Source organism: Takifugu flavidus, unplaced genomic scaffold (genome assembly GCF_003711565.1).
Source record: "Takifugu flavidus isolate HTHZ2018 unplaced genomic scaffold, ASM371156v2 ctg249, whole genome shotgun sequence".
Taxonomy (NCBI): Eukaryota; Metazoa; Chordata; class Actinopteri; order Tetraodontiformes; family Tetraodontidae; genus Takifugu; species Takifugu flavidus.
Window position 1 is genome coordinate 5,706 of NW_026621907.1, and position 15,996 is coordinate 21,701.

The window sequence follows — 15,996 nt, forward strand, 5'->3', positions numbered from 1 at the left end:
CTCTAACTCTAACTCTAACCCTAACCCTAACCCTAACGCTAACCCTAACCCTAACGCTAACCCTAACCCTAACCCTAACCCTAACCCTAATGCTAACCCTAACTCCAACCCTAACCCTAACCCTAATGCTAACCCTAACCCTAACTCCAACCCTAACCCTAATGCTAACCCTAATGCTAACCCTAATGCTAACCCTAACCCTAATGCTAACCCTAACCCTAACTCCAACCCTAATGCTAACCCTAACCCTAACCTAAACTCCAACCCTAACCCTAACCCTAATGCTAACCCTAACCCTAATGCTAACCCTAATGCTAACCCTAACCCTAATGCTAACCCTAACTCTAACTCTAACCCTAACCCTAACCCTAACCCTAACGCTAACCCTAACCCTAATGCTAACCCTAACCCTAACCCTAACTTTAACCCAACCCTCTCTCACTCATTCTCACACTCACTCACACACAGACACACACACATGCACATTAGACCTTTCTTAATATTACGTTAAAAAACATTACGTGGAGAGGACTTCCGGTCATGGCGGACGCGGAGTAGACGCTTCTCTCCCGCTCTCCCAAACTTTTTTCGACCTTCACTTTTTCTAGCCCCCTCTCCACCCGCTACCGCCCGGAACAACATCGTAGAGAGATCGCAACGTCACGACACGCTTTGAAATGACAAGTAAGAGTGCAAAACAAAATAAAAAAGACTCCGCGCCTCCCGATGCCGCGACTGCTAACGAGTTTAGCATGGCCGCGCTAACAAGCCTCCTAGACCGGCACAAGGCCGATTTAGCCGCGGAGTTCAAGACAGCCTTCACGGCGCTTGAGGCCAAAATCGACCTCATCCAAACCACCGTGTCTAGTCACGGCCTCTCTGGAGACTAACGCGGACTCGGTGGATGGCCGCCTGCTCGGCCTTGAAGCTACGTGCACGGAGCTAACCGCGGCTAACGAGAAGCTAAAAGCCAAAACAGCAGACCTCGAGGCTCGCAGCCGCCGCAACAATGTCCGTATTATAGGACTTCCTGAATCGATTGAAGGCCCTCGACCGACCGATTTTTTCTCCGCATTGCTGTCCCAACTGCTGGGTGAGGAGACACTGCCGAAACCACCTGTACTGGACCGTGCTCACAGATCCCTGGCCTCAAAACCTAAACAAGGCGAGAGACCACGGCCGGTCATCATCCGATTCCACGACTACCAAACCAAAGAGAGGGTCCTCCGTGAAGCCCTCAAGAGGAGGTCAGAGAAGAAATGGGGTACTTCTTGTCAAAGTGACAGGTTGACCTTTCCCTGAACCCGCCCACATCTGTCCCCCCCCCCCCACCTCCCTTTCCCGCCTCCCGCCATTCTCCCTCCCGCCTTTTTTTAAAAAGGAAGGGCAGCAGTTACAAAACAGTTACAAATCAGTTTTGCCATAGTCCTGGCATAGCCATCTGTGGACAACATGAGTAGTTCTACATCCGTGATTGGTGAGACGGCTGTGACCGTTATAAGAGAATTGTGTGGAAAAGTAGTTGAAAAATCCACGGTGTTTGTACAGCGTTCTCAGGCGTCACCTTCTGAGCCTTTGCAGCAAGAATGGTCTTTGGAGCCTTATAGTCAAACAGGGAGTTTTGGGTATGTGTTCCGTTACAAGACGGGGGAGTTGATTCTCTATCAGCGGGAAGAATCTTCCACTGAGGGGCCTATGTTGTCGGCTACGATGTCTTCCAATGACTGGGGTGTGTTGAAACTGATCAAACCGAGAATGGTGTGTGTGACTGAAGAAGGCTGTGAAGAAAGAAACAACACAGAACAGAAACCTTCCACAGAACAAACATTTTGTGAAACATTTGTGAAAACTAGAGAAGAGAAAACTATTGGAGAAAGTTAGACTGTTAGAACCCTAACACTGTGGTTCAGAAGAAAAGAGAAAAGAGTTGGTGGCCTCAAGTAAGAAATTTAGGGGCCTACGGTGTCTTCCGGTGTCCGAGGTGTGTAACTGAAGAAGCTTAAATCCCCTGGAGACCTGGACCCCCTCCTGGAGAAAAACATTCTTAACATGAGTTATATCGCCTGAACCTGTTGTTTGGTAGAGTTCCCGTGTAGGGACTTATCCCCATGGGAGCTACATCACCACCAGTTGGTCCACCGGGGCAATCGTCAATATCAGACTTTTCGGCGCCACTCAACTTTTTTCTTTTTTTTCCTTCTCGCCAAGCATTGTAAAGCGAATATATACATGATCATCTCACAGTCATTAGCTCAGTCCTCCAGAACTTCATCGGAAGCTTCACCGTCTGCGAGCGCGTGTAACAAACAAAGATGGCTGCAAAGATGACTACCGGTAAGCCTCAAATTCTTCCCAAACTTTTTCTCTGTAGTTTTCTAAATAGTTTTAGAAAACTATTAATGAATGAACTATTAATGATTAACTACTATTTACGAATAACTGTGTTTTAGAAGTTACAGTAGAGGTTCACCATATGCCAATTTATCCTGGTAAGCAATCCGTGATCTTTTTAACCTGAAAGTTGTTCTATTTTTATTCTAGATTTTTAAGTGTAATTTTCTGTATCTTTAAAGTCAGCGCCGATGAGTTTGAAGGAATAACCCTCACGCAAACAGACATTGGTATTTTACATACAGTTTTTTGTTTTGTTTTGTTTTTTATGAACAGCTCAGTTGTTCATAGATTGCTGAAATATAACTTTTTATGATACATTTTTCAGATCTGTTAGCCAGGGCTGAAAGATTGGTATCCGAAGACAACCAAGAAACTGAAAAAGCAGTAAAAGCATTGCTGAGTTCTGAAACCCCACCCCCCGTGCAGGGGACAAATTGCTGTGTATCTGAAATTGGTGAAATTGAGATTGAGAGGGAAACCTCGGCACTTCAACATGGGACTGACTCAAGTAAGCAGACGAACAAACTCTCCAGAAGACGTGTGAGACAGCCAGGAGGACCGAAGTCGACTGTACAAGGTAATATATTTATCTGTGATTAGAAGTATATACAAAATATGTGCCGTTTTGATGATTTGTATTTTAACGATTTTCCCCTCTGTCTAAACAGAACCATCAAAACAGAACCTTCAAACGTGCGCCTCTCTGAGCACTGTGACTCCCACGGCCTTTCCACCCTCCCGTGAACCTTCTGCCCCTGCGAGGAGACGTAGAATACGGCAAGCGTGTACCACTCTGACCCCTGTACTTACAGCGGCACCCACGGCAGCTCGACCCTCCCTTTCACCAGATCCTTTCGAACCTGCGAGGCCGATAAGGAGACGTAGGAACCAGAGACACAAGTCTAACATTGTCAGGAGATTGTTTGATGGTATATTTTATACTATATCTTCTTGACTAATAATAATAATAATATATAAAAAAAATAATAACTCATCTCTCATCTAATTACAGATTCAGGGTTGAGATTAAACGAGAGCGTCCCTGAACCGTCCTTCAACAGGGTGGAGGGGGATACGGGGGGCAACGATCATCCCCAACAACAGCACAAGCACCACGAGAGCGTTCGTCAACCGTCCTTCAACAGGGTGGACGGGGATACAGCCGGATACAATCATCCCCAACAACAGCACGAGCACCACGAGAGCGTTCCTGATCCGCTCTTTGACAGGGCTGAGGATACAGGCTGCTACATTCATTCCCAACACCCCCAAGACAAGGTAGTGCTGGAGATTTTCAATAATGTCATACGGTATATTGTTTCCTCCAATTGTAACCAAAGGTGTACTAAAACAGTGTTGAAAAAGCTGTAATTTTTTTTTTCCTTTTTCTGTCTTTTGTTTAAGATATGGATGAGGATTTCAATGTTGAATATTTTAATCAAGTACCGATTGTTTTACAAATAGCTGTTGATCAATTAAGTGATGAGGATTTCAATGTTGAATATTTTAATCAAGTACCGAATGCTTTACAAATAGCTGTTGATCAATTAAGTGAAATTCCAATCTCCATTCCAATAAATTTACAATTTACAGAGCAAAATGAAAACGTCCTAGAACTTGACACCTTACAACTCATAAATGATGCCCTCGAAAACCTTAATGCAGTTAATGCAGTAGAGTTTGAAAATCATTCTCCTTCATCAGCTCTCCACACGCAAAGTGATCATGTCTTACACGCGGTAACAATCAGATCAGAGACGGATTCAGCGAGACACAATCGGCTCTTCCTAACCCCCCTCCTGAACAGGATGAGAGGCCAGGAGAAGGGGGGTCAGAGAGCAGCCCCTCACCCCATCTTTCTCCTCAGCAAGGGGGAGGAGGGCTAGGAGAAAATCCATCCGATCTCTCTCCTGAGCGGGGTGAGAGGTTTTTTAATGATTTTAACGCATGGAGAACAAGACGCTCCTTTAACATTCCCACTCGGGGAAATGTGCCTGACATTGCAACATTCTATCGAGATGTAACAGGGGTTATCAGCGAATTGGTGGATGTTGCCAGACGACATAGTAGTCGCAATGATTTAATACAGTTGGAGGTGGTGGGTGAAAACGTACACAATCATGTTACAGTTGCTGTGGATGAACAAGGTGAAAATATTCTACCGGCTTTTAATGGAATGCTAGATCGGATTGTGCAGTCAAACGGTATCATTTCATCGGATGAGAATATAGAATTCATCCTTCACGTGGTGCAGAACCCAGGAGGAGGTGCCAAACGTAAGATGGAGAAAACTCTAGACTGTGAAATCATTGACAAAAAAGACGTCACTTATTTATCGTAGACAACAGAGACAACCAGCTTTGCTTCGCCATCAGTCTAGCTCACGTTATCTACCCGAAACTTACTGAAAGAGAATGCCTTGATATTGCGAGGAAGTTGCAGCATCAGGCTGGTTTAAATGATGAGACCCCCGTCACTTTCAGTGACATTGGTAAATTTGAAAATATTCTGGGGCGTAAAATTGTTGTGTTTTACAGAACATGCCACAGTAAACCCCTCTCACATTATGAGACAAAATTCTCTGATCGTTCCAATCAGTTGTTTCTCTTTTTACTACAAAATCACTATTATGGGATAAAAAATCTCAAAGCCTTCCTGGGGTCGTCAGTCTGTAATTATTGTTACAAGACTTTTAAGCACCCCTATACCCACTTTTGTAAAGGTTACTGCGCAGTGTGCAACGATCCTGCCTGCCCCACAGAGGGGTTCAACACAGTGGTTTGCTCTGACTGTAACAGAACGTGTCGCTCACCCTCTTGTTTCACCAGACACAAATTGGTCGGTTCAAGCAGAAAGTCCAGCCTCTGCGACCAAATCAAAAAATGCGCACGATGCGAACTATACTACAGTGTCAATTTGTCGTTAGACGATGCAAAGCATCGCTGTGCGGTGAAAAAATGTAAAATCTGTGGTGAAAAACTGCAGAGCGACTCTAAAGTCGATCATAGTTGTTACATTCCTACCCTCCAACCAGACATCTCACATCCTGATTTGGTTTTTTATGATTTTGAAACATTTGTGGGTCAAAATGGAGAGCATGTTCCTTTTTTAGTGCATACAAAAACATCCAAAGGTGAAGAGAAGGCGTTTTATGGTCTTGACTGTGCTAAAATGTTTATTTTGCATTTCAGGAAGCCACGATACAAACAGAACATCTTATAGCCCATAATGCCAAGGGGTTGACAGTTATCTGGTGTTAAAAGGTATGTTGGAACTGGATGTGACGCCACAACAGATTCTGATGAACGGGAGTAAAATCCTCAGTTTTGAGGAATCCCATTATGGTCTCAAATTCATAGATTCCCTGTCATTTCTCCCCATGCGTCTCAGCGCTATGCCCAAAGCCTTAGGATTCACTGACAAGACCAAGGGGTATTTCCCACACAAATTTAGCTCAGAAATTCACCTCAATTACGTGGGGCCCTATCCCGTTCCGTCCGACTACGACGTAGATCGCATGACGGTGCGCGAACGGGAAGAATTTGACCCGTGGTACAACGAGGTCAGCCGAGGTACCTTTGACTTCAAAAAGGAGGCCTCGCTGTACTGCAAAAATGATGTTGACATTCTCACCCAGGGCAGTCTTAAATTTAGAGATCAGTTCCTAGGTGAGACGGGGGTAGACCCTTTTGGTTCTATCACCATAGCCGGAGCCTGTATGAAGGTGTTTCGCACCAATTATCTGACTCCTAACACTCTGGCTATCCCCTGCCCTCACAACTATTTGAATCAGAGCAAAAGATTCTCTAGCGCATCGGTTCAATGGTTAGAATGGTTGATGCACAAAGAAAAAATCTTTATACAGCATGCTCTAAACATGGGTGAAAAACAGATTGGTGCATTTTTCGTAGACGGATATGCTGAGATTGACGGTGTAAAACATGTCTGGGAATTTCATGGATGTTTTTACCACGGCTGTCCCAGTTGCTTTGATCCCACAGTACAGTGCGATATGAGAGGCGTCACCTTTGGTGAACTGCACTACAAAAGTGAGAAGAGGGTGAGTGAGCTACAGACCACACATGGGGTTCGTGTTGTAGTCATGAGAGAACACACGTGGAACCAGATGAAAACAACATGCACGGAGGTTAAAGAATTTCTCCGTTGCTTTAACGCTCCTGAGCCTCTCAACCCCCGAAAAGCACTTTTCGGAGGTAGAACGAGCGCTTTAAAACTGCGACACACGGCAGCGCCCGATGAAACCATCCACTATGTTGATGTCACCTCACTGTACCCGTTTGTCAACAGTACTTGCTCTTACCCCTTGGTCACCCCGTGATCATCTACAAAGATTTCGAGGACCCACGCAGCTACTACGGCTTCATCAGAGCCACTGTGTATCCTCCTCGAGGTCTTTTATTCCCCGTGTTACCGCACAAAAGTGAGGGAGGTAAATTACTCTTTACACTGTGTCGCACCTGTGCCGAAACTAACAATGAGGGTGGCCCCTGCGAACACGACGATGAGGGCAGAGCTCTGACGGGGGTCTGGGTCACCGTTGAATTCATCAAAGCTCTGGATGTGGGGTACAGGGTGGGTAAAATTACAGAAGTCTGGCACTTTGACAAGAGCAGCGACACTGTGTTTACCGACTACATACACACCTTTTTGAAAGGAAAGCAGGAAGCCTCGGGTTACCCCGCTGAGGCGACGGACCGAGAGAGCAGGGAAAAATACATCAGGGACTATCAGGAGCATCAGGGCATTCTTTTAGATGCTGGCAAAATCGAGACCAATCCTGTGAAAAGACAGGTTGCTAAATTGTGTCTCAACAGTTTGTGGGGAAAGTTTGCACAGAGAGATAATTTGTTTAAAACCACCATTGTCTCAGATCCTAAAGAATTCTTTAGTTACATGTTTTCAGGTAAATACAAAGTCGAATACTTTTCCGTTCTCCACAGCAACAGAGCTCTCATCAGGTGGAAATACACCGACAGGTACGTTCAACCCCCAGGTAAACAGAGTAATGTTTTTATTGCAGCATTCACCACAGCACACGCACGACTGAAGCTGTACAGTTATCTGGAAAAACTACAAGACAGAGTGTTTTACATCGACACAGATAGTTTAATCTATCTGGTCAAAGAGGGTGAGAAACCTCTAGAGCTGGGTAACTATTTAGGTGACCTGACGGATGAACTGGATGGTGACAGCATTCAAGAGTTTGCAGCGGCGGGTCCCAAGAGTTACGCGTACCAAACACGAAATAAAAAGAAAGTCGTCATGCGTGTGAAAGGTATCACTCAGACCCGGGAATGTTGTGAGCGTGTGAGCTTTGACAGTGTCAGAGAGCTGGTGGAGGGTTACCTGAGTAATAAACAAGAGGGAAACACGATCGAGATCCGTCAACACAGCATCAGACGTGATAAAAAGGGTTTTGCATTGAGAAATGTGTCATTTGATAAAAAATTTAGGGTGGTGTATGACAAAAGACGACTCTTTGCTGACGGAACAACTCTGCCTTTCGGGTATTAGAAATGCAGGAAATTGAATTTGATCCTAGGTTTATCTTTCCTTTTTCTTGTTTAATCGTGGGTCCGAGCGGGTGTGGAAAGACCTATTTTGTAAAAAATGTATTGGAAAACTGTGACCGTGTAATAAATGTTGTACCTGACAATATCGTGTGGATTTATACCTCTTTTCAACCTATGTACGCTGAACTGCAAAAGATGATTAAAAACATTAAATTTGTCAAAGGTCTGCCCGATTCTTTTGAAGATGAAACACTGTTTCCTCCTGATCAAAAGCATTTGATTATTTTGGACGATGTTATTTTTCAAGCCTCTGACCATCCTGAAGTGGTAAAGATTTTTACACAGTATCGCCACCACAGAAACATGAGTGTTATGATGTTGACTCAAAACGTGTTTCACCAGGGTAAACACAGTCGCACCATCAGTTTGAACAGCAATTATTTGGTCATGTTTAAAAACCCACGGGATAAACTACAAATGAATATATTGGCTCATCAGATTTTTCCATCACAAAAGACATTTTTCTTGGAGAGTTTTGAAGACGCCACAAAAGACCCTCACGGGTATTTAATAGTGGATCTCACCCCCGTCTGCCCAGATCCGTACAGACTGAGGACGGGTGTACTTCCTCACCAGCAAGCGGCCGTTTACATCCCCAGAGCGTCGACGTAGATCATCATGTCAGCGCGTATAAAAAGAAACGCACCCCTGCTGAAGGCCCTGTACCGTGCCACACCCAAGAAACGTAGAGACATTCTTATTCACAGCTCCCCGGATTTTATCCAGACACTGTGTGAGATTTCTTTAAATCTTCTAAAAGGAAACGTCCCCCTGACTCCTTCTCAATTTAAAAAACTGAAGAGACAGAAAAAAATTATCAAACTGTTGGCTGATAAAAGAACCAGTTAAAGAGGAAGCAACAGGTTCTAAAGAAGCAGACGGGCGGATTTCTTTTACCTCTCCTCTCAGCGGTGGTACCTTTGATCGGGAACCTCGTCGGAGGATTGATACGAAAATGACTTTGAAAAAGGCCCAAAAAATGTTTCTCGTCACCCCTCATCAACTCAACCGCCTGACGCGACCCTCCCAGTCCATCAGAGATGTCGCGGAGGACGATTTGGATGCTAGGATGAGAGCCATCTTAAACGAGCAGGGGCTGAGCTCTCATGAAAAAATTAAAAAATATAACGCGTTACTGCAAAGATATCTGACCTTTGTGAAGCAGGATCAGACAGAGAATCTGACAGAGAATCTGACAAAGACGGAGGCAGAGGCAGATTCTGGGACGGACGTACGGACGTCCGATAGCATCATCGACGACGTGTTGCAGAGCCTCCCACCGCGAGATCGCAAGAACGCCGAATACGTCTTAAAGAAATTATCCGACCGTCACGATGTTTGGAATACAAAAGGGGAATTTGTGTACCGGGGCAACGTTGTAAAAGGGTCTCACATGATCGATCTATTCAAACGACTCTTGTTTCCTTTTAAAAAGAAAAAATCAGAGGGTTCTGAACCTCCCGGATGGACACATTTTTTAAATACTCTCTCAGAATTAAACATCCCTTTGTCTTCTATAAGTAACCCAAAAGCGCGTAATCAATACCGACTCCTCAAGATGGATGCGATCGGATCTCAAGACTCTGAAACACCTGCGGATCTACCGTCAAAAACTAGAAGACGAACAAATGACCCCCCGCGTTGGATTAACATTTCATCGTGAATAAATGTAATACACAAAGTTTTGTCTTTTACCAATAAAGCGTTTATTAAACATTTTTTCGAGCGTACAGTCATTCATTCAAAAACTTTAAAAATCTTTAAAACATTGCAAAAAACAACACCCCTGCTTGGAGGGACCATTGATTTTATTTCTAATACAGCGCTGATATTTCCTCACATAGTCGTACACCATGAAGTCATTCTTTATTACATCATCATTGTACAAAGACAGTACTTGATCAAAAGATAGCCCGCACGCGCGGTGACAGAGGTAATAGATGCAATGTTGTCCGCAGACCGTCGACATGTGGTGCTGCAACTGAACGTCGTGGTACTCAATGTTTTTAGAAGGTTTTTCCAGAAACTGTAAGATGCTCGGGGGGTAGTGATCAAAGTCCGGCGGAAATCCATAAGAATCAAAAAAGGTGGCTATGCCACCATTTTCCAGCGTCAAAGCTAACCAGTGCTCCCCCGGCATGTGAGCCGGATGTGTGTTGACGATAAAGTAGGCCGGGGTTCTAAAAGAGGGATTCAGCATGGGCAGTTGATCGGACGCCCACACCCCGCAAAACACATCTCCCAGCAGGCTATGCAGAAGGTTCTCTCGTTGAACGTTGTCCATCTTTTAATAATAGTCCACCAGCACCTGCCTCTTGGCGTTGATCTCCAGAATAGAATCGTAACAGGCGTAGACGATAAGGGTCGCGGTGTGCTGCAGGGGTGTTCTAAATCTCAACTCCAGCCTGAGGTTTCCGTTTGAGACAGTAGACAGTGCGTCGTTGTCATCGCTCGGATTGAGATTAAACACAAACAGAGAGTAGCCGTCATTAAAGTCATCACGGCTGATACTCAGGGGTAAATCTTTGAGATGTCTCCCGGTAGCCAGGAACATGTTGTAGAATTCTCTGACGGACACCCCGTTGTTAAAATCGGGTTGGAAAGCTTTAGCCGGAACTTGCCGGCCGTCCTGACAGAGAGCCAGGTATTCGATTAAGATTAAGATTAAGATGGACTTTATTCATCCCCGTGGGGAAATTGAATTATAGTAGCAGCGAATGCAGAGTAAAGAGACAGAAAAAAATAAATACAGATAGATTAGAATGTTATAAGCATATATACAGCATATATTATAAGCATATATATAATATATACATAATATAATATATACATATTATAAGCATTATAAGCATATATACATAATATAGAATAAATTAGAAATAAAATTACAACATAAACATTACACAATTATTGTTGAGTTGGTTTGAGTGAATTGTACAGTTTAATGGCGGACGGCAGGAATGACTTCCTATACCGTTCCTTGGAGCAGCGAGGCTGCAGGAGTCTGTTGCTGAAGCTGCTCCTCAGTTTGTCCACTGTGTTATGGAGGGGGTGGTCATGTCATAGTGTCTGAAATTAAAAGGCGACAGGTCTCGTCTTCCTGTGAAAGCCTCGTGGTGTACCATACCCAGAACCACGTACTTTGGTATGCTACCCAGAAACAGATTCTCCTGGTTGCAAACCCTAGAGTTTGCCGGAATAGAGTAAGTTTTCACATTAACGCGTGAAAGGGGGTAGAGAGCGTTGCCCTTCATTAAGGCGGCGGCGTGACCTAACCTGACTGCAGGGGACACGGCTACTTTTTTAACAAATAGGGAAGCCCCCAGTACTTTTAGGCTAAAAGCAGAGTCACGCGCCCCCATGAGGCAGAAAGCATCGTTGGCTCGCATCAGTTTAATTCTCAAATCGACAGAGTTGAGCAATAGTCTCTCGCAGAAAAAGATGTCCCCGTGGAGAGGACCGAGCAGGTGTACTTCTCTGGAACGGGCTGTGGACGCGGCTCTCCTCGTTAACCCTTTATTTGGACCGTTCACGAGCACGATAGCGTCCACTGACCGGCGGTATCTTTGTAAAAAAGACCCCCGGTAAACTGACTGGAGAGCGTGTCCGGTGAAAAGTTGAGCAGGGTCTCAATCATGCAGCGATAGGGGTGGGTAGCGCTCGACTGAGAGATGAGTCGATCCCCCAGGGTCACGTCGCATTGACTGAAAATTGTATTTAGAGGATAATTGATAAGACCCACCGCTGCGTCATTAGCTAGGTTCGATCCGTTAGCGTTGGTGATTTTTACACGGAGATGCAACAGAGTGTCGTTCAGATCCAGATACCGGTCCCCGTCTCCGGGGATGAAAAACTCAATGGGTCCCCCGTCGGTGATGGCTGACAGGGGAGAAATTTCCGTGTAGGTTTTTTCATCGATAGACAGCTGCGTCATAGGTGCTGAAAATAAATCCAATTCGGCCAGAGTACACTCTGGAGATTTCTGATGTACTAGAGCCATTTTCTTTTTTCTCAAAGAAAAGATATTCTTAAAAAATATCAGAGCTCCGGACGGACTTCTTCTTCACACGACGGCCTTTTGCAACTGATTTCTTCCTTTTACCGAACGGCTGTTTATTAAAGCTCGAGGGGATGCGTTCTCCGGGGGGTCATCTTCTCTTCCTACGCGACAACACCATAATGCCCCCGGATCCTTCTTGCTTCATCTCTTGATCACCGGCGAACCGTTCCATCACGTGTTTGACGGCGTTGGAGGCGATGTTACTCGCAGCGGCTTTAAGATGAGGTTTAGCTATTTCGAAACCTTTCTTGGCCAAAGGGCTGACGAAACGAAATAATTTAGAAAACAAAGATCCTATCCCCCGACCGTACATGACCGGTGCACCGTAAAACCCCGGCAAATTCCCCCCTACTTGACTCTCATAATATTGTACAAATCGGTGAGGATCTTCTCTCAAACCTACCCGAGCCATTTTCTTTTTCTCTATTTTTCTCTTAGCCTTGAACACTTTGTGTGTGGATAGCTGATCAGCCTCCTGAAAATGAATGATGAGGACGCGGGCGATTGGAATATATATAACCCTGGGGTTCAAGTTCTAGGTCTAAAGTGGAGAGTCGCGATAGTCTTGCCGTATGAAAATTTTACCGGTTTGTTTTGATCCGTTTTTATCTCCACCTGAATGTTTTCAATGTGGTTTTTGGACACCGGTAAATAGTAAGCAGGATTGAAATACTGTGTGACGATTTCACCGAACGTTCCTTTTACATCAATCGTTCTCAAAAGTGGCGCATAAACGTCGCCGACCATCTGCGGTGCAACTACGTCGCTGTAACAATACATGTGATAAAACCCAGCTCGTAAATCGCAGGGATAGTACGCATACCTTTGGTCAAACGTAAACCATTCCCCTGATTTCATACCCATCAAATATGCCAGGGGTCCTTCGAAGAGTACGTGGGTTTTACCTCCCGATTGGAAATCAAATCTTTTCAGAAGATTGTCATAGACGAGGTAAATATCAGACTTTATTCTTCTAAATTGTCCGTCCATCTCGAATCTAAAGGCTGAGATGCCGTTGAAATATGATTCTCTCATCTCTTGACGATGCACCTCGCTCTCCGTGGCCGGTTCTTGAGGTTTTTCCCTCCAGTAAAAGTAGGCATCCTCCTGATAAAGGTGATAAAAGGTGTGCGGGTATGAAATCTGCGTTAAAGCTACTTCCCAGCTTCCCTCTAAATCGATATGTTGAGGCAAATCCACGCGGTAACTGGAACTCGTGTTTTCTTTAAAAACATCGACGCTGGCGTTGGAGGGTAGGGTAATAAAAAAAACCTCGTCCTTCGGACCGTACATGATGAAATGATATCCGTTGCGATCGCGAGTTGATTTTTATACGTTCTTTAAATCTGCGGCTTTGATCCAGCTGTTGAATTTCTCCGGCCAGTTTTTCCAACTTACAAAGACTTGCTTTTCACCCCTGACGACGCGATGCTTCAGAATCTTTTCTACGTGGAAAAGTCTGTCTTCCCCCATCGTTACCTTTTGTAGCTCTGGCTCATAAAATGACCCTTGGATGGGTTCTCCATCGTAATCTTTTAACTTGTACACTGGAGGGTCGCGAGGGATGCGTTCAGATACCGTAAACACCTCGTTCGTAAAACTCTGTTCATATTTTTTATCAAACACTCCTCTCAGTTTTGAAATTCTAACTAGGTCCCCCTTCTTGAAATTCATCTTGGTTTCAACCTTCCGTCGGTTTTCAGATTTACCGTACAAGTTTTGAAACACTTTAAAAGTGTTCTCCGAGGTTACCTCAGCGGGTTTCATCTTGATACTGCTGTGATAACTGTGATTCTAGCTTTTCACCAAGTCTTGTAAGACGTCGGTGTATCGCAGAGTGTTGTTTGCTGTAAAATATCTCCACATTCTACCTTTTAATGTACGATTAAATCTTTCAATCACAGAGGCCTTAAGGTGGCTGGCGGTGGAAAAATGAACGATATTGTGTTTTCTCATCAAAGCTTCAAAACTCTTGTTAAAAAATTCTTTCCCCGCATCAGTTTGTATTTTTTCAGGCGTCTGACTTGACTCAAAAATGGATTCAAACGCCTTTACCACCTCAGCCGCTGATTTTCTCTTCAGAGCCCTGACGTAAGCTTTTTTGGAAAATATGTCTATGACCGTTAATAAATAATTATATCCGTCATTATGCTCCGACAGGGCTTGCATATCGCACAGGTCCGCTTGAAATTGGTTTAAAGGGCGGGGGGCGAAAACCCTGTTTCTTGGAAAATGTATCCTGGCCGGTTTGTGTAGAGTGTAAGCGTCCTGTCCCTGTAGAAATGTTTTAACATTTTCTCGAGGAACCGTCTTTCCCATTTCTTCTTGCACCCCCTTATGGAGCCGCTCTACACCACCGAGGCTACCGGGATGCGCGGGATCATAGTACACTTTTTCCATGAAGCGTGTCTCAGACATGTTGAAAACAAAATGAGAAGGGATGCTCGTTTGAGAGGTATTTATTTTTTTATTAGGTGTTAAGAAATCTTTAGCATACACATTTTGTGAGTAAATACATTTGTAATGTGAAAGTACAGATAGTCAAAAACTAGTCTAAGACCAATGCGTTATCATCAATAGAGTTTGAGTTAAGACTTTATGATCTAGACTGAGGCAGATATCATCGTGAAATTTTCCAAGTTCTTCCAAGATGCTTACAGAATGGTTGTTTTGCACAAGTCTGCTGGTCACATCAATGAGCAAAGCATAAAAGGCTATCATATGACATGGTTTTACAACATCGTTGGACAGTTCTTTAAAAATTACTTTAAAACAATCCGACAATCCAGATTTGCTCATAAGCATCGTGTCATTTACCATCTCTTCCCAAAGTGCGGGTCCTGCACACGTTCTGGTTTTTTCCAGCAAGATGTTTTTGTTTGAAGCCGTTTTGTTCTCAATAGCCTGGTACAAGATGTTTATTATCTGACCCTTGATCAATTGGATCTTGACACCTTCTACATCGTTTACAACTTTTCCCCAGAAGCTCCCCATTTTATATCTGAAAATGGTGTTTTCAGATATAAGTGTTTTCAGTCCAGTACTGAGTCACCGTGTCCAGATGTTCCTGTTTAATCTCGCTGTCGTTGTCGGCGATACTCTCGTACATTTGTTGGATGGGAGTGTAGATTAATTCGCTGGATTTCAGCTCGAGCAAAAGGGTCTCTGTGGCGATCTTGACTTTCACGTAGTCAGCGTTGACACCGCACGCTTTCAGGAAATTTTGAATAGCAGGAATGAACTTGGGTGTGTAGAGTCTTTTCATCAACATGTAAAAGTTGTTGCGGTAGAAACCCGGTTCGATCACATCCAAACACTGGTGTTGGCGCTGGCTGGGGTGGTCGATCCGACATCCGTTGCAAACCTCACCCTTGTACAGGTCCAGGACGACGCTAAGTAGATGAAGAACGCCTTTTTTTACCAGACCAAAGAATTCAGATGCCCAGCCGTCAAGCTGGTCAGCACCGTTACATACAGCCCCGGGGAGATCCGATGCGTCGTCGGGCAAAGGCGGATCAGGGGTTGTTGAGTCTCACCAATCACGGATGTAGAACTACTCATGTTGTCCACAGATGGCTATGCCAGGACTATGGCAAAACTGTTTTGTAACTGCTGCCCTTCCTTTTTTTAAAAAGGCGGGAGGGAGAATGGCGGGAGGCGGGAAAGGGAGGTGGGGGGGGGGGGGGACAGATGTGGGCGGGTTCAGGGAAAGGTCAACCTGTCACTTTGACAAGAAGTACCCCATTTCTTCTCTGAGGTCCGACCTGCGATATCTGGAGAGCCCCGTGGCAATCTTCGAGGACTTCTCCCCCGAGGTGATGGCACAACGGGCTGCATACCGAGAAGTCATGGCCCTCCTCTACAAGCGTGGCCTGAAACCCAGTCTTCGCTACCCTGCGAAGCTGTACATCACCACAAACAACGGGGAAAGGATCCTGCTTTCATCGG

General features: G+C 44.7%; 1 protein-coding gene across 5 annotated transcripts; it reads left to right on the forward strand.

Moving 5' to 3' along the window:
- The first annotated feature begins 1,306 nt into the window (after positions 1 to 1,306).
- LOC130519937 (uncharacterized) lies at positions 1,307 to 8,150 on the forward strand. Of its 5 annotated transcripts, none has more exons than XM_057023545.1 (6): positions 1,307 to 2,334; positions 2,451 to 2,489; positions 2,574 to 2,621; positions 2,720 to 2,971; positions 3,063 to 3,323; positions 3,407 to 8,150. In XM_057023545.1, exons 1-6 carry the CDS (start codon positions 2,313 to 2,315, stop codon positions 3,763 to 3,765), a joined length of 981 nt encoding a protein of 326 aa, XP_056879525.1. In that variant the 5' UTR covers positions 1,307 to 2,312; the 3' UTR covers positions 3,766 to 8,150. The 5 variants fall into 5 exon arrangements, with proteins under 5 accessions (XP_056879525.1, XP_056879526.1, XP_056879523.1 ...); XM_057023543.1 differs by having other exon boundaries at positions 1,309 to 2,334; XM_057023541.1 differs by having other exon boundaries at positions 1,309 to 2,489.
- Positions 8,151 to 15,996: the final 7,846 nt, after the last annotated feature.